The following is a 22,036-nucleotide window of genomic DNA, read 5'->3' as shown; positions in this document are numbered from 1 at the left end:
TCAGAGTGCTCAGAGGAAACCCTCCATTCACCTGATGCAACTAACGCTATGAGCAACACAATCTCATCAGAAAACATAATTAAAGTGTATGTTTTGTTATACACAGTAAATCTCGCAGAGTAAATTTTACTCAAACTGAGTACATTTTACTCACTTGGGCTCAAATGGACTCAGTTTGAGTAAAATGTACTCTGCGAAATTTACTGTGTAGCCATAATTAATATATTTACGCTTCATATCGGCAAAAGTCCAAAACAAACAGGTGTATAGTCTGCACGCTGGCTATCTTTATATATATATTATATATATATACCTGAACAAACAGAGGTATAGTCTGCATGCTGGATATCTTTATATATATATACCTGAACAAACAGAGGTATAGTCTGCATGCTGGATATCTTTATATATATATACCTGAACAAACAGAGGTATAGTCTGCATGCTGGATATCTTTTATATATATATACCTGAACAAACAGAGGTATAGTCTGCATGCTGGATATCTCTCCCCTGTTGATGGGATCTCTGGCCAGAATGTGAAGAGCTCCAGTACAGCCTTCCACAATCTCCTCCATACGTACTCCATCCTGGGAGAGAGAGAAGGAGGGGGGAGAAAGAGAGAGAGAGGGGGGGAGAGAGAGAGAAAGAAAGATGGGGACAGAGAGAAAGGGAAAAAGAGAGGAATAAAGTAGAGATAGAAAGCGGGATCATGACAGAGATGGAGAGAGAGAGATAGAGAGAAGGAGGGGGAGATTGGGGGAGGTAGAAAGAAAGAAAGAAAGAGAGAGGGGGACAGAGAGAGAGGGAAAAAGAGAGAGGAATAAAGTAGAGATAGAAAGCGGGAGCATGACAGAGAGATGGAGAGAGAGATAGAGAGGGGGAGGAAGGAGGGGGAGATTGGGGGAGGTAGAAAGAAATAAAGAAAGAGAGGGAGACAGAAAGAGAGAGGGACAGAGAAAGAAAGAGATAAAGGGAGAAAGAGAGAGAAGGGGAGAGTGTGACAGGGATGGAGAGAGAGAGTGTCGAATATTCTATCACAAAAGTCAAAGTATGCTGTTAATCATGTATACCTCCAGCAAATCCCCTGGTGTCTCTTGTGTTCTCCCCTGTGTTCCCCCTGCTCAGCCCCCAGCCTATCAGCCTTGCCCTCTCCTTTCCCCGCCCTGCCAGCTTTAAAATAAACACACCCTATCTTGGGGTTTTACCTACAAGATGCCTGTCTGTGTTCTACACTCCATGTCTTCAAGAACACACAGGCAGGTAGGTAGTAGGTAAAACCCTGTGTGTTCTACACTCCATGTCTTCAAGAACACACAGGCAGGTAGGTAGTAGGTAAAACCCTGTGTGTTCTACACTCCATGTCTTCAAGAACACACAGGCAGGTAGGTAGTAGGTAAAACCCTGTGTGTTCTACACTCCATGTCTTCAAGAACACACAGGCAGGTAGGTAGTAGGTAAAACCCTGTGTGTTCTACACTCCATGTCTTCAAGAACACACAGGCAGGTAGGTAGTAGGTAAAACCCTGTGTGTTCTACACTCCATGTCTTCAAGAACACACAGGCAGGTAGGTAGTAGGTAAAACCCTGTGTGTTCTACACTCCATGTCTTCAAGAACACACAGGCAGGTAGGTAGTAGGTAAAACCCTGTGTGTTCTACACTCCATGTCTTCAACACAGGACACCTGTTGACACACACTTTAATGCACAGTATGCCATGAGGTAGAAGCTCTTATCCAGTGTGCCTTATGTTTTAGCATGGGTGGCCCCAGAGGGAATGGAACCCCTAACCCTGGCAGTGTGCCATGCTCTATCCGTGTGTGTGTGTGTGCGTGCGTGTGTGCGTGTGTGTGTGTATCAGACCTGATATGTTTGCTGGGAAGCGGAGGCGTGTCTCTGTGTGTCCTGGTGAGATTTCAGTAACAGGTTGACCAATCGTGGTATAGCTCCCGCCTCCCTCAGTGGAGCCTGATTGGTGGGGCACAGTGCCAGGTTACGGATCAGACCAACCGTAGCCTGAAGAGAGGACAGAAGGGTGGGGCATAGAATGTTAGAATGACAATCAACAAAGCAGTCAGATGTTAGAATGTTAGAATTTCGTTCAAATAAAAAATAATAATATATAATAATAATAATTTGAATACCAAACTGAATATATATATATATATATATATATATAAAAATGCATCACTGGTTCGTGTCCCTTTTTGTGATTTTGGAAACATTTGTGCATTATAAGCCAATAAATGGGTGTTACAAAGCACATTCCTCACACATATCCCGAAACCGCAAACAGTTTTGCACACATTCCTTTAGTTCGACCCCTATTGTTACTCTGTGTCCTCCGATGACATCACCGGAGGACATATTCAAACTCATTAACTCTTGGACAGTGTTTTGGGTTAATCTGTGATGTTATGGGCTAAATAAATTTGTATTGTTTTTTGGTGACGTGCCCGGGGCCATCCTTAATTATTGTTGTCAGCAAGTTGTGTCCAAGACTCAAAACTGAAGTTAAGAGCAGGGCAACATAGTTTAGCAGCAGGGTAACAGAGTTTAGCAGCAGGGTAACAGAGTTTAGCAGCAGCAGGGTAACAGAGTTTAGGAGCAGCAGGGTAACAGAGTTTAGGAGCAGCAGGGTAACAGAGTTTAGGAGCAGCAGGGTAACAGAGTTTAGCAGCAGCAGGGTAACAGAGTTTAGGAGCAGCAGGGTAACAGAGTTTAGCAGCAGGGTAACAGAGTTTAGCAGCAGGGTAACAGAGTTTAGGAGCAGCAGGGTAACAGAGTTTAGCAGCAGCAGGGTAACAGAGTTTAGGAGCAGCAGGGTAACAGAGTTTAGGAGCAGCAGGGTAACAGAGTTTAGGAGCAGCAGGGTAACAGAGTTTAGGAGCAGCAGGGTAACAGAGTTTAGCAGCAGGGTAACAGAGTTTAGGAGCAGCAGGGTAACAGAGTTTAGGAGCAGCAGGGTAACAGAGTTTAGGAGCAGCAGGGTAACAGAGTTTAGGAGCAGCAGGGTAACAGAGTTTAGGAGCAGCAGGGTAACAGAGTTTAGCAGCAGCAGGGTAACAGAGTTTAGGAGCAGCAGGGTAACAGAGTTTAGGAGCAGGGTAACAGAGTTTAGGAGCAGCAGGGTAACAGAGTTTAGCAGCAGGGTAACAGAGTTTAGGAGCAGCAGGGTAACAGAGTTTAGCAGCAGGGTAACAGAGTTTAGCAGCAGGGTAACAGAGTTTAGCAGCAGGGTAACAGAGTTTAGCAGCAGGGTAACAGAGTTTAGCAGCAGGGTAACAGAGTTTAGCAGCAGCAGGGTAACAGAGTTTAGGAGCAGCAGGGTAACAGAGTTTAGGAGCAGCAGGGTAACAGAGTTTAGGAGCAGGGTAACAGAGTTTAGCAGCAGGATAACAGAGTTTAGGAGCAGCAGGGTAACAGAGTTTAGCAGCAGGGTAACAGAGTTTAGCAGCAGGGTAACAGAGTTTAGCAGCAGCAGGGTAACAGAGTTTAAGAGCAGCAGGGTAACAGAGTTTAGGAGCAGCAGGGTAACAGAGTTTAGCAGCAGGGTAACAGAGTTTAGGAGCAGGGTAACAGAGTTTAGGAGCAGGGTAACAGAGTTTAGCAGCAGGGTAACAGAGTTTAGGAGCAGCAGGGTAACAGAGTTTAGCAGCAGCAGGGTAACAGAGTTTAGGAGCAGCAGGGTAACAGAGTTTAGCAGCAGCAGGGTAACAGAGTTTAGGAGCAGCAGGGTAACAGAGTTTAGCAGCAGGGTAACAGAGTTTAGCAGCAGGATAACAGAGTTTAGGAGCAGCAGGGTAACAGAGTTTAGCAGCAGGGTAACAGAGTTTAGCAGCAGCAGGGTAACAGAGTTTAGCAGCAGCAGGGTAACAGAGTTTAGGAGCAGCAGGGTAACAGAGTTTAGGAGCAGCAGGGTAACAGAGTTTAGGAGCAGCAGGGTAACAGAGTTTAGGAGCAGCAGGGTAACAGAGTTTAGGAGCAGCAGGGTAACAGAGTTTAGCAGCAGCAGGGTAACAGAGTTTAGCAGCAGGGTAACAGAGTTTAAGAGCAGCAGGGTAACAGAGTTTAGCAGCAGGGTAACAGAGTTTAGGAGCAGCAGGGTAACAGAGTTTAGGAGCAGCAGGGTAACAGAGTTTAGCAGCAGGGTAACAGAGTTTAGCAGCAGCAGGGTAACAGAGTTTAGCAGCAGGATAACAGAGTTTAGGAGCAGCAGGGTAACAGAGTTTAGCAGCAGCAGGGTAACAGAGTTTAGGAGCAGCAGGGTAACAGAGTTTAGCAGCAGCAGGGTAACAGAGTTTAGCAGCAGCAGGGTAACAGAGTTTAGCAGCAGGGTAACAGAGTTTAGGAGCAGGGTAACAGAGTTTAGGAGCAGCAGGGTAACAGAGTTTAGCAGCAGCAGGGTAACAGAGTTTAGGAGCAGCAGGGTAACAGAGTTTAGCAGCAGCAGGGTAACAGAGTTTAGCAGCAGCAGGGTAACAGAGTTTAGGAGCAGCAGGGTAACAGAGTTTAGCAGCAGGGTAACAGAGTTTAGGAGCAGGGTAACAGAGTTTAGGAGCAGGGTAACAGAGTTTAGCAGCAGGGTAACAGAGTTTAGGAGCAGCAGGGTAACAGAGTTTAGCAGCAGCAGGGTAACAGAGTTTAGGAGCAGCAGGGTAACAGAGTTTAGCAGCAGCAGGGTAACAGAGTTTAGGAGCAGCAGGGTAACAGAGTTTAGCAGCAGGGTAACAGAGTTTAGCAGCAGGATAACAGAGTTTAGGAGCAGCAGGGTAACAGAGTTTAGCAGCAGGGTAACAGAGTTTAGCAGCAGCAGGGTAACAGAGTTTAGCAGCAGCAGGGTAACAGAGTTTAGGAGCAGCAGGGTAACAGAGTTTAGGAGCAGCAGGGTAACAGAGTTTAGGAGCAGCAGGGTAACAGAGTTTAGGAGCAGCAGGGTAACAGAGTTTAGGAGCAGCAGGGTAACAGAGTTTAGCAGCAGCAGGGTAACAGAGTTTAGCAGCAGGGTAACAGAGTTTAAGAGCAGCAGGGTAACAGAGTTTAGCAGCAGGGTAACAGAGTTTAGGAGCAGCAGGGTAACAGAGTTTAGGAGCAGCAGGGTAACAGAGTTTAGCAGCAGGGTAACAGAGTTTAGCAGCAGCAGGGTAACAGAGTTTAGCAGCAGGATAACAGAGTTTAGGAGCAGCAGGGTAACAGAGTTTAGCAGCAGCAGGGTAACAGAGTTTAGGAGCAGCAGGGTAACAGAGTTTAGCAGCAGCAGGGTAACAGAGTTTAGCAGCAGCAGGGTAACAGAGTTTAGCAGCAGGGTAACAGAGTTTAGGAGCAGGGTAACAGAGTTTAGGAGCAGCAGGGTAACAGAGTTTAGCAGCAGCAGGGTAACAGAGTTTAGGAGCAGCAGGGTAACAGAGTTTAGCAGCAGCAGGGTAACAGAGTTTAGCAGCAGCAGGGTAACAGAGTTTAGGAGCAGCAGGGTAACAGAGTTTAGCAGCAGGGTAACAGAGTTTAGGAGCAGGGTAACAGAGTTTAGCAGCAGGGTAACAGAGTTTAGGAGCAGCAGGGTAACAGAGTTTAGGAGCAGCAGGGTAACAGAGTTTAGCAGCAGCAGGGTAACAGAGTTTAGCAGCAGCAGGGTAACAGAGTTTAGGAGCAGCAGGGTAACAGAGTTTAGGAGCAGCAGGGTAACAGAGTTTAGGAGCAGCAGGGTAACAGAGTTTAGGAGCAGCAGGGTAACAGAGTTTAGGAGCAGGGTAACAGAGTTTAGCAGCAGCAGGGTAACAGAGTTTAAGAGCAGCAGGGTAACAGAGTTTAGCAGCAGGGTAACAGAGTTTAGCAGCAGCAGGGTAACAGAGTTTAGGGCAGCAGGGTAACAGAGTTTAGCAGCAGGGTAACAGAGTTTAGGAGCAGCAGGGTAACAGAGTTTAGCAGCAGCAGGGTAACAGAGTTTAGCAGCAGCAGGGTAACAGAGTTTAGGAGCAGGGTAACAGAGTTTAGCAGCAGGGTAACAGAGTTTAGGAGCAGGGTAACAGAGTTTAGGAGCAGGGTAACAGAGTTTAGCAGCAGGGTAACAGAGTTTAGGAGCAGGGTAACAGAGTTTAGGAGCAGGGTAACAGAGTTTAGGAGCAGGGTAACAGAGTTTAGGAGCAGGGTAACAGAGTTTAGCAGCAGCAGGGTAACAGAGTTTAGGAGCAGGGTAACAGAGTTTAGGAGCAGGGTAACAGAGTTTAGCAGCAGGGTAACAGAGTTTAGGAGCAGGGTAACAGAGTTTAGGAGCAGCAGGGTAACAGAGTTTAGGAGCAGGGTAACAGAGTTTAGGAGCAGCAGGGTAACAGAGTTTAGCAGCAGCAGGGTAACAGAGTTTAGCAGCAGCAGGGTAACAGAGTTTAGCAGCAGCAGGGTAACAGAGTTTAGGAGCAGGGTAACAGAGTTTAGCAGCAGGGTAACAGAGTTTAGCAGCAGCAGGGTAACAGAGTTTAGCAGCAGCAGGGTAACAGAGTTTAGGAGCAGGGTAACAGAGTTTAGCAGCAGGGTAACAGAGTTTAGGAGCAGGGTAACAGAGTTTAGGAGCAGCAGGGTAACAGAGTTTAGGAGCAGGGTAACAGAGTTTAGGAGCAGGGTAACAGAGTTTAGCAGCAGGGTAACAGAGTTTAGGAGCAGCAGGGTAACAGAGTTTAGGAGCAGCAGGGTAACAGAGTTTAGCAGCAGCAGGGTAACAGAGTTTAGGAGCAGCAGGGTAACAGAGTTTAGCAGCAGCAGGGTAACAGAGTTTAGGAGCAGGGTAACAGAGTTTAGCAGCAGGGTAACAGAGTTTAGCAGCAGCAGGGTAACAGAGTTTAGCAGCAGCAGGGTAACAGAGTTTAGCAGCAGCAGGGTAACAGAGTTTAGGAGCAGGGTAACAGAGTTTAGCAGCAGGGTAACAGAGTTTAGGAGCAGGGTAACAGAGTTTAGGAGCAGCAGGGTAACAGAGTTTAGGAGCAGGGTAACAGAGTTTAGGAGCAGGGTAACAGAGTTTAGCAGCAGGGTAACAGAGTTTAGGAGCAGCAGGGTAACAGAGTTTAGGAGCAGCAGGGTAACAGAGTTTAGCAGCAGCAGGGTAACAGAGTTTAGGAGCAGCAGGGTAACAGAGTTTAGCAGCAGCAGGGTAACAGAGTTTAGGAGCAGCAGGGTAACAGAGTTTAGGAGCAGCAGGGTAACAGAGTTTAGGAGCAGGGTAACAGAGTTTAGGAGCAGCAGGGTAACAGAGTTTAGCAGCAGGGTAACAGAGTTTAGGAGCAGCAGGGTAACAGAGTTTAGCAGCAGCAGGGTAACAGAGTTTAGGAGCAGCAGGGTAACAGAGTTTAGCAGCAGCAGGGTAACAGAGTTTAGCAGCAGCAGGGTAACAGAGTTTAGGAGCAGCAGGGTAACAGAGTTTAGGAGCAGCAGGGTAACAGAGTTTAGCAGCAGCAGGGTAACAGAGTTTAGGAGCAGCAGGGTAACAGAGTTTAGCAGCAGGGTAACAGAGTTTAGGAGCAGGGTAACAGAGTTTAGCAGCAGGGTAACAGAGTTTAGCAGCAGGGTAACAGAGTTTAGGAGCAGCAGGGTAACAGAGTTTAGGAGCAGGGTAACAGAGTTTAGCAGCAGCAGGGTAACAGAGTTTAGGAGCAGCAGGGTAACAGAGTTTAGCAGCAGGGTAACAGAGTTTAGGAGCAGGGTAACAGAGTTTAGCAGCAGGGTAACAGAGTTTAGGAGCAGGGTAACAGAGTTTAGGAGCAGCAGGGTAACAGAGTTTAGGAGCAGCAGGGTAACAGAGTTTAAGAGCAGCAGGGTAACAGAGTTTAGCAGCAGCAGGGTAACAGAGTTTAGCAGCAGCAGGGTAACAGAGTTTAAGAGCAGCAGGGTAACAGAGTTTAGCAGCAGGGTAACAGAGTTTAGCAGCAGCAGGGTAACAGAGTTTAGCAGCAGCAGGGTAACAGAGTTTAGGAGCAGCAGGGTAACAGAGTTTAGCAGCAGCAGGGTAACAGAGTTTAGGAGCAGCAGGGTAACAGAGTTTAGCAGCAGCAGGGTAACAGAGTTTAGGAGCAGCAGGGTAACAGAGTTTAGGAGCAGGGTAACAGAGTTTAAGAGCAGCAGGGTAACAGAGTTTAGGAGCAGCAGGGTAACAGAGTTTAGGAGCAGGGTAACAGAGTTTAGGAGCAGCAGGGTAACAGAGTTTAGGAGCAGGGTAACAGAGTTTAGGAGCAGCAGGGTAACAGAGTTTAGGAGCAGCAGGGTAACAGAGTTTAGGAGCAGCAGGGTAACAGAGTTTAGGAGCAGGGTAACAGAGTTTAAGAGCAGCAGGGTAACAGAGTTTAGGAGCAGGGTAACAGAGTTTAAGAGCAGCAGGGTAACAGAGTTTAGGAGCAGGGTAACAGAGTTTAGGAGCAGCAGGGTAACAGAGTTTAGCAGCAGGGTAACAGAGTTTAGGAGCAGCAGGGTAACAGCGTTTAGGAGCAGGGTAACAGAGTTTAGGAGCAGCAGGGTAACAGAGTTTAGCAGCAGGGTAACAGAGTTTAGGAGCAGCAGGGTAACAGAGTTTAGGAGCAGGGTAACAGAGTTTAGCAGCAGGGTAACAGAGTTTAAGAGCAGCAGGGTAACAGAGTTTAGGAGCAGCAGGGTAACAGAGTTTAGCAGCAGGGTAACAGAGTTTAGCAGCAGGGTAACAGAGTTTAGCAGCAGCAGGGTAACAGAGTGTAGCAGCAGCAGGGTAACAGAGTTTAGGAGCAGCAGGGTAACAGAGTTTAGGAGCAGCAGGGTAACAGAGTTTAGGAGCAGCAGGGTAACAGAGTTTAGGAGCAGCAGGGTAACAGAGTTTAGGAGCAGCAGGGTAACAGAGTTTAGGAGCAGGGTAACAGAGTTTAAGAGCAGCAGGGTAACAGAGTTTAGGAGCAGCAGGGTAACAGAGTTTAGGAGCAGCAGGGTAACAGAGTTTAGCAGCAGGGTAACAGAGTTTAGCAGCAGCAGGGTAACAGAGTTTAGGAGCAGCAGGGTAACAGAGTTTAGGAGCAGCAGGGTAACAGAGTTTAGGAGCAGGGTAACAGAGTTTAGGAGCAGCAGGGTAACATAGTTTAGCAGCAGGGTAACAGAGTTTAGGAGCAGCAGGGTAACAGAGTTTAGCAGCAGGGTAACATAGTTTAGCAGCAGGGTAACAGAGTTTAGCAGCAGGGTAACAGAGTTTAGGAGCAGGGTAACAGAGTTTAGCAGCAGCAGGGTAACAGAGTTTAAGAGCAGCAGGGTAACAGAGTTTAGGAGCAGGGTAACAGAGTTTAGCAGCAGCAGGGTAACAGAGTTTAGGAGCAGCAGGGTAACATAGTTTAGCAGCAGGGTAACAGAGTTTAAGAGCAGCAGGGTAACAGAGTTTAGGAGCAGCAGGGTAACAGAGTTTAGCAGCAGCAGGGTAACAGAGTTTAGCAGCAGCAGGGTAACAGAGTTTAGCAGCAGGGTAACAGAGTTTAGGAGCAGCAGGGTAACAGAGTTTAGGAGCAGCAGGGTAACAGAGTTTAGGAGCAGCAGGGTAACAGAGTTTAGGAGCAGGGTAACAGAGTTTAGGAGCAGGGTAACAGAGTTTAGCAGCAGCAGGGTAACAGAGTTTAGCAGCAGCAGGGTAACAGAGTTTAGCAGCAGGGTAACAGAGTTTAGGAGCAGCAGGGTAACAGAGTTTAGCAGCAGGGTAACAGAGTTTAGGAGCAGCAGGGTAACAGAGTTTAGCAGCAGCAGGGTAACAGAGTTTAGGAGCAGCAGGGTAACAGAGTTTAGCAGCAGCAGGGTAACAGAGTTTAGCAGCAGCAGGGTAACAGAGTTTAGGAGCAGCAGGGTAACAGAGTTTAGGAGCAGGGTAACAGAGTTTAGGAGCAGCAGGTAACAGAGTTTAGGAGCAGCAGGGTAACAGAGTTTAGGAGCAGCAGGGTAACAGAGTTTAGCAGCAGCAGGGTAACAGAGTTTAGGAGCAGCAGGGTAACAGAGTTTAGGAGCAGCAGGGTAACAGAGTTTAGCAGCAGGGTAACAGAGTTTAGGAGCAGGGTAACAGAGTTTAGGAGCAGCAGGGTAACAGAGTTTAGGAGCAGGGTAACAGAGTTTAGGAGCAGGGTAACAGAGTTTAGCAGCAGGGTAACAGAGTTTAGGAGCAGCAGGGTAACAGAGTTTAGGAGCAGCAGGGTAACAGAGTTTAGCAGCAGCAGGGTAACAGAGTTTAGGAGCAGCAGGGTAACAGAGTTTAGCAGCAGCAGGGTAACAGAGTTTAGGAGCAGCAGGGTAACAGAGTTTAGCAGCAGGGTAACAGAGTTTAGCAGCAGCAGGGTAACAGAGTGTAGCAGCAGCAGGGTAACAGAGTTTAGGAGCAGCAGGGTAACAGAGTTTAGGAGCAGCAGGGTAACAGAGTTTAGGAGCAGCAGGGTAACAGAGTTTAGGAGCAGCAGGGTAACAGAGTTTAGGAGCAGCAGGGTAACAGAGTTTAGGAGCAGGGTAACAGAGTTTAAGAGCAGCAGGGTAACAGAGTTTAGGAGCAGCAGGGTAACAGAGTTTAGGAGCAGCAGGGTAACAGAGTTTAGCAGCAGGGTAACAGAGTTTAGCAGCAGCAGGGTAACAGAGTTTAGGAGCAGCAGGGTAACAGAGTTTAGGAGCAGCAGGGTAACAGAGTTTAGGAGCAGGGTAACAGAGTTTAGGAGCAGCAGGGTAACATAGTTTAGCAGCAGGGTAACAGAGTTTAGGAGCAGCAGGGTAACAGAGTTTAGCAGCAGGGTAACATAGTTTAGCAGCAGGGTAACAGAGTTTAGCAGCAGGGTAACAGAGTTTAGGAGCAGGGTAACAGAGTTTAGCAGCAGCAGGGTAACAGAGTTTAAGAGCAGCAGGGTAACAGAGTTTAGGAGCAGGGTAACAGAGTTTAGCAGCAGCAGGGTAACAGAGTTTAGGAGCAGCAGGGTAACATAGTTTAGCAGCAGGGTAACAGAGTTTAAGAGCAGCAGGGTAACAGAGTTTAGGAGCAGCAGGGTAACAGAGTTTAGCAGCAGCAGGGTAACAGAGTTTAGCAGCAGCAGGGTAACAGAGTTTAGCAGCAGGGTAACAGAGTTTAGGAGCAGCAGGGTAACAGAGTTTAGGAGCAGCAGGGTAACAGAGTTTAGGAGCAGCAGGGTAACAGAGTTTAGGAGCAGGGTAACAGAGTTTAGGAGCAGGGTAACAGAGTTTAGCAGCAGCAGGGTAACAGAGTTTAGCAGCAGCAGGGTAACAGAGTTTAGCAGCAGGGTAACAGAGTTTAGGAGCAGCAGGGTAACAGAGTTTAGCAGCAGGGTAACAGAGTTTAGGAGCAGCAGGGTAACAGAGTTTAGCAGCAGCAGGGTAACAGAGTTTAGGAGCAGCAGGGTAACAGAGTTTAGCAGCAGCAGGGTAACAGAGTTTAGCAGCAGCAGGGTAACAGAGTTTAGGAGCAGCAGGGTAACAGAGTTTAGGAGCAGGGTAACAGAGTTTAGGAGCAGCAGGTAACAGAGTTTAGGAGCAGCAGGGTAACAGAGTTTAGGAGCAGCAGGGTAACAGAGTTTAGCAGCAGCAGGGTAACAGAGTTTAGGAGCAGCAGGGTAACAGAGTTTAGGAGCAGCAGGGTAACAGAGTTTAGCAGCAGGGTAACAGAGTTTAGGAGCAGGGTAACAGAGTTTAGGAGCAGCAGGGTAACAGAGTTTAGGAGCAGGGTAACAGAGTTTAGGAGCAGGGTAACAGAGTTTAGCAGCAGGGTAACAGAGTTTAGGAGCAGCAGGGTAACAGAGTTTAGGAGCAGCAGGGTAACAGAGTTTAGCAGCAGCAGGGTAACAGAGTTTAGGAGCAGCAGGGTAACAGAGTTTAGCAGCAGCAGGGTAACAGAGTTTAGGAGCAGCAGGGTAACAGAGTTTAGGAGCAGCAGGGTAACAGAGTTTAGGAGCAGGGTAACAGAGTTTAGGAGCAGCAGGGTAACAGAGTTTAGCAGCAGGGTAACAGAGTTTAGGAGCAGCAGGGTAACAGAGTTTAGCAGCAGCAGGGTAACAGAGTTTAGGAGCAGCAGGGTAACAGAGTTTAGCAGCAGGGTAACAGAGTTTAGCAGCAGCAGGGTAACAGAGTTTAGCAGCAGCAGGGTAACAGAGTTTAGCAGCAGCAGGGTAACAGAGTTTAGCAGCAGCAGGGTAACAGAGTTTAGCAGCAGCAGGGTAACAGAGTTTAGGAGCAGCAGGGTAACAGAGTTTAGGAGCAGCAGGGTAACAGAGTTTAGCAGCAGCAGGGTAACAGAGTTTAGGAGCAGCAGGGTAACAGAGTTTAGCAGCAGGGTAACAGAGTTTAGGAGCAGGGTAACAGAGTTTAGCAGCAGGGTAACAGAGTTTAGCAGCAGGGTAACAGAGTTTAGGAGCAGCAGGGTAACAGAGTTTAGGAGCAGGGTAACAGAGTTTAGCAGCAGCAGGGTAACAGAGTTTAGGAGCAGCAGGGTAACAGAGTTTAGCAGCAGGGTAACAGAGTTTAGGAGCAGGGTAACAGAGTTTAGCAGCAGGGTAACAGAGTTTAGGAGCAGGGTAACAGAGTTTAGGAGCAGCAGGGTAACAGAGTTTAGGAGCAGCAGGGTAACAGAGTTTAAGAGCAGCAGGGTAACAGAGTTTAGCAGCAGCAGGGTAACAGAGTTTAGCAGCAGCAGGGTAACAGAGTTTAAGAGCAGCAGGGTAACAGAGTTTAGCAGCAGGGTAACAGAGTTTAGCAGCAGCAGGGTAACAGAGTTTAGCAGCAGCAGGGTAACAGAGTTTAGGAGCAGCAGGGTAACAGAGTTTAGCAGCAGCAGGGTAACAGAGTTTAGGAGCAGCAGGGTAACAGAGTTTAGCAGCAGCAGGGTAACAGAGTTTAGGAGCAGCAGGGTAACAGAGTTTAGGAGCAGGGTAACAGAGTTTAAGAGCAGCAGGGTAACAGAGTTTAGGAGCAGCAGGGTAACAGAGTTTAGGAGCAGGGTAACAGAGTTTAGGAGCAGCAGGGTAACAGAGTTTAGGAGCAGGGTAACAGAGTTTAGGAGCAGCAGGGTAACAGAGTTTAGGAGCAGCAGGGTAACAGAGTTTAGGAGCAGCAGGGTAACAGAGTTTAGGAGCAGGGTAACAGAGTTTAAGAGCAGCAGGGTAACAGAGTTTAGGAGCAGGGTAACAGAGTTTAAGAGCAGCAGGGTAACAGAGTTTAGGAGCAGGGTAACAGAGTTTAGGAGCAGCAGGGTAACAGAGTTTAGCAGCAGGGTAACAGAGTTTAGGAGCAGCAGGGTAACAGCGTTTAGGAGCAGGGTAACAGAGTTTAGGAGCAGCAGGGTAACAGAGTTTAGCAGCAGGGTAACAGAGTTTAGGAGCAGCAGGGTAACAGAGTTTAGGAGCAGGGTAACAGAGTTTAGCAGCAGGGTAACAGAGTTTAAGAGCAGCAGGGTAACAGAGTTTAGCAGCAGGGTAACAGAGTTTAGCAGTAGCAGGGTAACAGAGTTTAGCAGCAGCAGGGTAACAGAGTGTAGCAGCAGCAGGGTAACAGAGTTTAGGAGCAGCAGGGTAACAGAGTTTAGGAGCAGCAGGGTAACAGAGTTTAGGAGCAGCAGGGTAACAGAGTTTAGGAGCAGCAGGGTAACAGAGTTTAGGAGCAGCAGGGTAACAGAGTTTAGGAGCAGGGTAACAGAGTTTAAGAGCAGCAGGGTAACAGAGTTTAGGAGCAGCAGGGTAACAGAGTTTAGGAGCAGCAGGGTAACAGAGTTTAGCAGCAGGGTAACAGAGTTTAGCAGCAGCAGGGTAACAGAGTTTAGGAGCAGCAGGGTAACAGAGTTTAGGAGCAGCAGGGTAACAGAGTTTAGGAGCAGGGTAACAGAGTTTAGGAGCAGCAGGGTAACATAGTTTAGCAGCAGGGTAACAGAGTTTAGGAGCAGCAGGGTAACAGAGTTTAGCAGCAGGGTAACATAGTTTAGCAGCAGGGTAACAGAGTTTAGCAGCAGGGTAACAGAGTTTAGGAGCAGGGTAACAGAGTTTAGCAGCAGCAGGGTAACAGAGTTTAAGAGCAGCAGGGTAACAGAGTTTAGGAGCAGGGTAACAGAGTTTAGCAGCAGCAGGGTAACAGAGTTTAGGAGCAGCAGGGTAACATAGTTTAGCAGCAGGGTAACAGAGTTTAAGAGCAGCAGGGTAACAGAGTTTAGGAGCAGCAGGGTAACAGAGTTTAGCAGCAGCAGGGTAACAGAGTTTAGCAGCAGCAGGGTAACAGAGTTTAGCAGCAGGGTAACAGAGTTTAGGAGCAGCAGGGTAACAGAGTTTAGGAGCAGCAGGGTAACAGAGTTTAGGAGCAGCAGGGTAACAGAGTTTAGGAGCAGGGTAACAGAGTTTAGGAGCAGGGTAACAGAGTTTAGCAGCAGCAGGGTAACAGAGTTTAGCAGCAGCAGGGTAACAGAGTTTAGCAGCAGGGTAACAGAGTTTAGGAGCAGCAGGGTAACAGAGTTTAGCAGCAGGGTAACAGAGTTTAGGAGCAGCAGGGTAACAGAGTTTAGCAGCAGCAGGGTAACAGAGTTTAGGAGCAGCAGGGTAACAGAGTTTAGCAGCAGCAGGGTAACAGAGTTTAGCAGCAGCAGGGTAACAGAGTTTAGGAGCAGCAGGGTAACAGAGTTTAGGAGCAGGGTAACAGAGTTTAGGAGCAGCAGGTAACAGAGTTTAGGAGCAGCAGGGTAACAGAGTTTAGGAGCAGCAGGGTAACAGAGTTTAGCAGCAGCAGGGTAACAGAGTTTAGGAGCAGCAGGTTAACAGAGTTTAGGAGCAGCAGGGTAACAGAGTTTAAGAGCAGCAGGGTAACAGAGTTTAGGAGCAGCAGGGTAACAGAGTTTAGCAGCAGCAGGGTAACAGAGTTTAGCAGCAGCAGGGTAACAGAGTTTAGGAGCAGCAGGGTAACAGAGTTTAAGAGCAGCAGGGTAACAGAGTTTAGGAGCAGCAGGGTAACAGAGTTTAGGAGCAGCAGGGTAACAGAGTTTAGGAGCAGCAGGGTAACAGAGTTTAGGAGCAGCAGGGTAACAGAGTTTAGCAGCAGGGTAACAGAGTTTAGCAGCAGGGTAACAGAGTTTAGCAGCAGGGTAACAGAGTTTAGGAGCAGCAGGGTAACAGAGTTTAGCAGCAGGGTAACAGAGTTTAGCAGCAGGGTAACAGAGTTTAGCAGCAGGGTAACAGAGTTTAGCAGCAGCAGGGTAACAGAGTTTAGCAGCAGCAGGGTAACAGAGTTTAGGAGCAGCAGGGTAACAGAGTTTAGCAGCAGCAGGGTAACAGAGTTTAGGAGCAGCAGGGTAACAGAGTTTAGCAGCAGCAGGGTAACAGAGTTTAGCAGCAGCAGGGTAACAGAGTTTAGGAGCAGCAGGGTAACAGAGTTTAGGAGCAGCAGGGTAACAGAGTTTAGGAGCAGCAGGGTAACAGAGTTTAGGAGCAGGGTAACAGAGTTTAGGAGCAGCAGGGTAACAGAGTTTAGGAGCAGGGTAACAGAGTTTAGGAACAGCAGGGTAACAGAGGTTAGAAGGTAGTTAAGAGCAGGATAACAGAGGTTAGAAGGTAGTTAAGAGCAGGGTAACAGAGGTTAGAAGGTAGTTAAGAGCAGGGTAACAGAGGTTAGAAGGTAGTTAAGAGCAGGGTAACAGAGGTTAGAAGGTAGTTACGAGCAGGGTAACAGAGTTTAGGAGCAGCAGGGTAACAGAGTTTAGAAGGTAGTTAAGAGCAGGGTAACAGAGGTTAGAAGATAGTTAAGAGCAGGGTAACAGAGGTTAGAAGGTAGTTAAGAGCAGGGTAACAGAGGTTAGAAGGTAGTTAAGAGCAGGGTAACAGAGTTTAGAAGGTAGTTAAGAGCAGGGTAACAGAGGTTAGAAGGTAGTTAAGAGCAGGGTAACAGAGGTTAGAAGGTAAACCCTCTTAACATGCAAGGGCCCACATGTGGGCCCTTTTTAGGACGATTTCCCCACCGGCACTTTGGCGACCACTAGTGGCTCGGGTGTGCATATATTGTAAGGCTTGTGCAAAGTACACGGTATTGCGCAAAATATCACTCTGACTCTTGGGGCTCTAGTTCCGTCAATCATTTGGCGATCTCGAAAATGATTGTGGAGAGTTGTAGCCAATGAGTGTGGCTTTCCAATGATACCCCACCTGGGGATGTATGAATCAGGGATCTAGGTGAAAAACCAACGAGCGAAAACAGGAAGAGAAAAACAGCCGAATGAATTGAAGTCTATGAGAAAACTGAGTTTTTCTTTTGTACAGTTTACCAAAATCCCTCCTAATCACTCATTTCTGAATGGATCTTTATGAAATTTGGACATGTACTACATATGGCTTTTTCATGCCATACCACCTTCTGGGGAAATACTACCTCTGGACTACTAACTACTACAGAAAAACTTGAGTAACAAGTTGTTCTACAACTCAAGTTCAGACCTGTGTTAGTCTATTTCATTAGCATTACAAGTGATCTCTCTTTATTGTATCATAAACTTCAGGATGTTATCTTTCAAAAGAGACCAGGCTCATGCATGTGCTATAAGTATAAAGTATAGTATTTTGGTTTGCAACAAAAGTATGCAGTCCTCAAAAGAAAACTAAAATGGCCACTTTTGGGGGCGCAGGTTAAGAGGTTTTAAGAGCAGTGTAATAGAGTTTAGAAGGTAGTTAAGAGCAGGGTAACAGAGTTTAGACGGTAGTTAAGAGCAGGGTAACAGAGGTTAGAAGGAATCAAAATGGGCTGTCCACTCTTCTTCCCTTCGCTCAAAGCCCTCTCTGGACGCCATGCAGATGACCTATGGCTACCAGGAACGTGATCATAATCTCAGGCCATCTGCTACTTTTCACCTGTTCTAATAAGGCCAGAGGAGCGGTGGGATTGGACCCGTCATGCAACATTTACCAGCTCGCTCTGACACCACTCACACTCGCACCTCTGCCTTCTCAAAGGTTATTGAATATCAAAGGTCAAATGAAATTGTCGTGGCACCATCTGAGTGGACTTAAATCTCGGCGAACGCATCGTACCTCTCGCGCCGTCCGTCCGTCCGTCCGCGAAACTGATTTGAACGCGTGCACGTTTTTAATATTAATCTCTTTTGATTATACCGCATTACTGTCGGCAATCACTGCGCGACCCATCTCGGATTACCGCGATGGCACCACAGACAGAATTTTAATGACCCAGAGGACCTGGGAGTCGACTGAACACTGTGTCAGTAATTACGTCTCGGAATCTGTAGCAGGATAGCCGGAGGAAATAACTGCCATTGTCATTCAGGACGGGGACATAGTTTGGAGCCGCTCAGGTAGTAATTATACTCATCAGATTTCCTGCTATGATACTAATGTAATCTGGAGAGGGACTGAAAAAAAAACCACTAACCTTCTTACTGTCCTATACTACCATGGAGCGCATGGTAGTATAGCACAGTAAGAAGGTTAGTGTTTTTTGTCCCTCCTCCTACTATACTAATATGTCTTATGTCTATGCACTCAATACTGCAGCACCCAAGTTTCAGCACTGTTTGATGACTTGTCGTACAGAACTTTGGATCGCTTTGGATAAAAGCGTCAGCTAACGTCACAGTGACCAATCGCAGCCACTCTTATTGTCTGGGACCAAATACGGCCACGCCCCATTCCCAGTAAAAAGTGGGAATCTCTAGAATGGGTTTCGGGCGACGCTGTATACGGAAGTGACGATAGACAACACTTTCTGTTGTCAGTAGATGGCAGCATTGGTTTAAAATTAAAAGGTGAAAATGTTGAAAACTACAATAATGCATTTCCCAAGAGCGTTAGCACAGGTCGCAGGTCACTGGGATGTGTCTATATTCTTCGACGTGATCTGAACAGCGGTAAACTAATACTGCAACCTCGGTATAGCGACCGCGAATGGTAAACTAATTATCTTAACAAAAGTGCGCTGGTAGCGTTACATATGTTGTCTAAAGGGGGACATATGGTACAATTTAAGATTTTAATGATAATCGGCATATAAAGGACAACATAAAGCATCGTTAATTTGTAAGAAACCTCAATGAAAACGGTAATATTTGCTATTGTTATGAAAATGTGCTAGAATCCTATAAAAACGTGGACGCATTTGGTCTACGTTCCGTTAAAGGACAAAATGTAAATGTAAATGTGGAACCTCTATAAACACTGACTGTACTGTGTGGGTTGTTAGGGTGGTTGTTAGGGTCATATCCCAATCCCAATACTTTATTAGAGAAAGCACAAATAATGCGATGGAAACTGATCATTTGTTCTACCCGAAGTTGCTCGTTATTATTATCTCTCTCTCTCTAATGGTCACTATCTCTCTCCAATGATCTCTATCTGTATCTCTCTCTAACAGTCTTTTTCTGCATCTCTCTCGCTCTCTCTCTATCTCTCTCTCCCTTTTTCTCTGTCTCTCTAATGGTCTCTCTCTCTCTCCAATGGCCTCTCTGTATCTTTCTCTCCTCCGCTATCTCTCTCTCTCTCTCTAAGACCTTGTCCACATGAATATATTTCCTTTTTGGACATCTTTTTTAAAACTAAAATGATCTCTGTCCACACAAGCGTTTCAGCACCATTGCAGAAAAGATCTCCATCCATACTAGTAGCGTGCATGAAAACGCACATCACATGACCAGTCAGGGACACTGGACATGAGCCCTGCCTTTGTAAATGGTAAATGGCTGCTTTTTTATATAGCGCTTTTATCCAAAGCGCTTTACAATTTGTTACTCACATTTTACCCATTCACTCACACGTTCACATTTCACACACCGACGGCGGAGGCAACCATGCAAGGTGCCAACCTGCTCATCGGGAGCAATTAGGGGTTAAGTGTCTTGATCAAGGACACATCGACACTCTCCCTGGGAGGAGCGGGAATCGAACCGGGAACCTCCGGATTGCCAGACGACTGCTCTACCTCCCAAGCCACTGTTGTAAACAGGAAGCAGACTCTGTAGTTCTTGAGAGACATCAATCGCCTGTCCTGAACGCAGTCTGTTTGAGTTTAGTGCACATGAACTAGCCTACGGCAAACTGCGTGAAGTAGGCAACGCGGTAGGCAACTGGTGACCCGGTAAATAAAACATGTGTTGAGCTTTTCAAGCAAGTTGGCCCTTTGCAAGTCAGTAGGAATCAACAGGCTGGCTAGTCATGGCTTATACAGGACATACAATACATACAATACTGCCCAAGCGTGGCTACATGAGTAGAGCTCCGGACTCGTGATCGGAAGATCACCGGTTCGAGCCCCGGTCAAGGCCGCTCTCGGAAAGTGGTGTTGTTGTCCAGCAGGGGGCACTCTGTCCTCTCGACTAGTCAGTAACAATGCCCCTGTTACGGTGATAGGGACACCGTATAGCTGCGAGTGCCGTCCTTCGGATGAGACGCTAAACCGAGGTCCTGACTGAATCTCGTCGTTAAAGAACCCAGGACGCCTATCGTAAAGAGTAGGGGGTTCCCCGACGTTCCTGGCCAAATTCCCAAGCAGGTCTCTGACATCAAGGCCACCTAATCATCCCTTCCCCTTAATTGGCTGATATCGATCCCTGTCTCTTGAGCCGTTCAGCCATTGTGTGGTGTGATGTGTGCCTGGTGCCAGTGTATGGCAGCCATTGAGCCTGCGTAGCCCAAGGTTGGGTGCTACACAGTGGTGGTGAAGGAGGCAATTTCCACCCCACATTGTGGGGAGTGCTTTGAATCATTGAGTGTCTAGAAAAGCGCTATATAAATGTAATGAATTATTATTATTATTATTATTATTATTATTATTATTATTATTATTATTATTATTATTATTATTATTATTATTATTATTATTATTATTATTATTATTATTATTATTATTATTATTATTATTATTATTATTATTATTATTATTATTATTATTATTATTATTATTATTATTATTATTATTATTATTATTATTATTATTATTATTATTATTATTATTATTATTATTAAGAAAGACCCTGGGAATAACGTTATGAAGCAGAAGGAGGCAGGTAGCTCCATGGCTGTTTTGTGGGCTGTTTCAGACAAGTGAACAGAAAGGCCTGCAAACACTTTCATTAACATTCTCTGAGTAGTGTTGATGATCGATAAGAAGGATAACTGATAAAGAGCATAATGGTAAATGGACTGCATTTATATACAACTTTTTTATCCAAAGCGATTTACAACTTTTGCCTCTCGTTTACCCATCAGAATCAGAATCAGAAAGGTCTTTATTGCCAAGTATACTTTTCACATACAAGGAATTTGCTTTGGACGTTATTGGTGCGACATTAGCGGACAGACATTAACAGACAGATAATACAATAAAGTAGCCAGGGCTGTACAACTGTATATAAGAGGTTGAATAAAATTATATGGGATATAAACTAAATTAATTATAGCACAATAGATAGTGCAATTATAAGTAAAAATACAGCGGAGGCAACCATGCAAGGTGCCAACCTGCTGCCCCCCCTATTACTGTAAGCCCCACAGCTAGTGGGTGTTTGTGCTGTTTGGTGAAATGAGCATGGTCAATTATAAGTCCCATTGTGGGCATATAGTGTTTACTTGGCTCCATTGTCGTGTCAGAGGATGCAACAATATTTTCTATCGGTACACTGCACATGGCGGTTGTTTATTCTCTCTCTCTCTTTCTAATGCTCTCTCTTTCTCTCCCTCCTCCCTCCCTCCCTCGCACACTCACACACACACATACCCTCTCTCCTACAAAGCGAATCCAGGCAGCTCATATTAATGAACACACTATAGGTGCTTAATGGACTGGAATGAAGGATTCAGACTCAGACCAACACGGCTTTAGACCATTAGAGAGGGAGAGAGAGAGAGAGAGAGAGAGAGAGATAGATAGATAGATAGATAGATAGATAGATAGATAGATAGATAGATAGATAGATAGATAGATAGATAGATAGATAGATAGATAGATGAGAGTATGCATGTAACTATGCGTGTGTGTGTGTGTGTGTGTGCATGTGCATGAATGTGAATCAGACAGGGACTGAAACATTTGTGTGTGTGTGTGTGTGTGTGTGTGTGCGTGCATACGTGTGAATCAGACAGGGGGTGAGACATGTTATTCAAAGCGCTTTACAATTTGTTCCTCATATATTACCCATTCACTCACACATTCACACACCGACGGCAGAGGCGACCATGCAAGGTGCCAACGTGCTCATCGGGAGCAATTAGGGGTTAAGTATCTTGCTCAAGGGCACTTCGACAAGCTCCCCGGGAGGAGCGGGAATCGAACCGGGAACCTCCAGATTACCAGACGACCGCTCTACCTCCTGAGCCACCGTCGCCCCCTGTCGCATATAGCATTCGCTTAGCGGCTCACTGCGTAGCCCGGGTCGTAGCTATCAACGGTTCATCCTATTTCCTCGAGTGGCATCAAAAATAACATTTCCATTGCATTAGTGACCAATCATGGTATTGTAGTATAATTGTATTCCAGGTATTAGTCAGATCCGCTGGTGTTGCCAGGTGAAACAGAACTATCGTTTGTCAGTTTAATTATGGATGCAAAATGCAAGAAAAACATGAATGACTGCTCCTTATTTTCAATGTTTGGCAACGTGAAAGTGGGATGAAGGACATGGCCTGAGAACTCACTGACTACCATCTAGCTTCTCATTTAATGTGTGAATCGATGAGTGAGTGAGTGACCTTAATTTGTGACTGATAGCCCACGGCGGGAAAGAGAGAGAGAGAGGATGAGTGAATTCAAATTATGAGAATATGAAGATGGACACGGGACAATGATGGACGAAAAGAGGGATGGAGAGAACGTGGGACCAAAAGATGGGATGGATGGAGGGATGGAGGAGGACGGGAGAAGAGTAGATCTCTGTGTCGCATTGTTTCATGCTGACATGAGCAACTGGTCAGCCATGCTGAGGACTAACGACAGAGAGCCACAGTGATAGTCAGAGCATAGTCAGATAGTCATCTCCAGAGATGGAGAGAGATGCGTGGAGAGAGAGAGAGAGAGAGAGAGAGAGAAAGAGAGAGAGATGGAGATAGA

At 46.5% G+C, this 22,036-nt stretch overlaps 1 protein-coding gene across 2 annotated transcripts in view; it reads right to left on the bottom strand.

The window, feature by feature from the left end:
- Window positions 1–22,036, bottom strand: part of LOC311240062 (junction plakoglobin-like) — a 397,693-nt gene that overhangs the window by 40,223 nt on the left and 335,434 nt on the right. For both annotated transcript variants that reach the window (XM_084328573.1, XM_084328574.1), the window contains exons 11-12: window positions 1,865–2,017; window positions 471–590 (exon numbers count right to left, since the gene is read on the bottom strand). In XM_084328573.1, coding sequence (XP_084184699.1) covers window positions 471–590; window positions 1,865–2,017 — 273 coding nt within the window. The remainder of the gene's footprint in view (window positions 1–470; window positions 591–1,864; window positions 2,018–22,036) is intronic.

The sequence above is a fragment of the Notolepis coatsorum genome, assembly GCF_963971535.1.
Source record: "Notolepis coatsorum genome assembly, chromosome: 14".
Taxonomy (NCBI): domain Eukaryota; kingdom Metazoa; phylum Chordata; class Actinopteri; order Aulopiformes; family Paralepididae; genus Notolepis; species Notolepis coatsorum.
The sequence above is the reverse complement of the archived record's forward strand: the minus strand, read 5'-3'. Positions and strand labels throughout refer to the sequence as shown.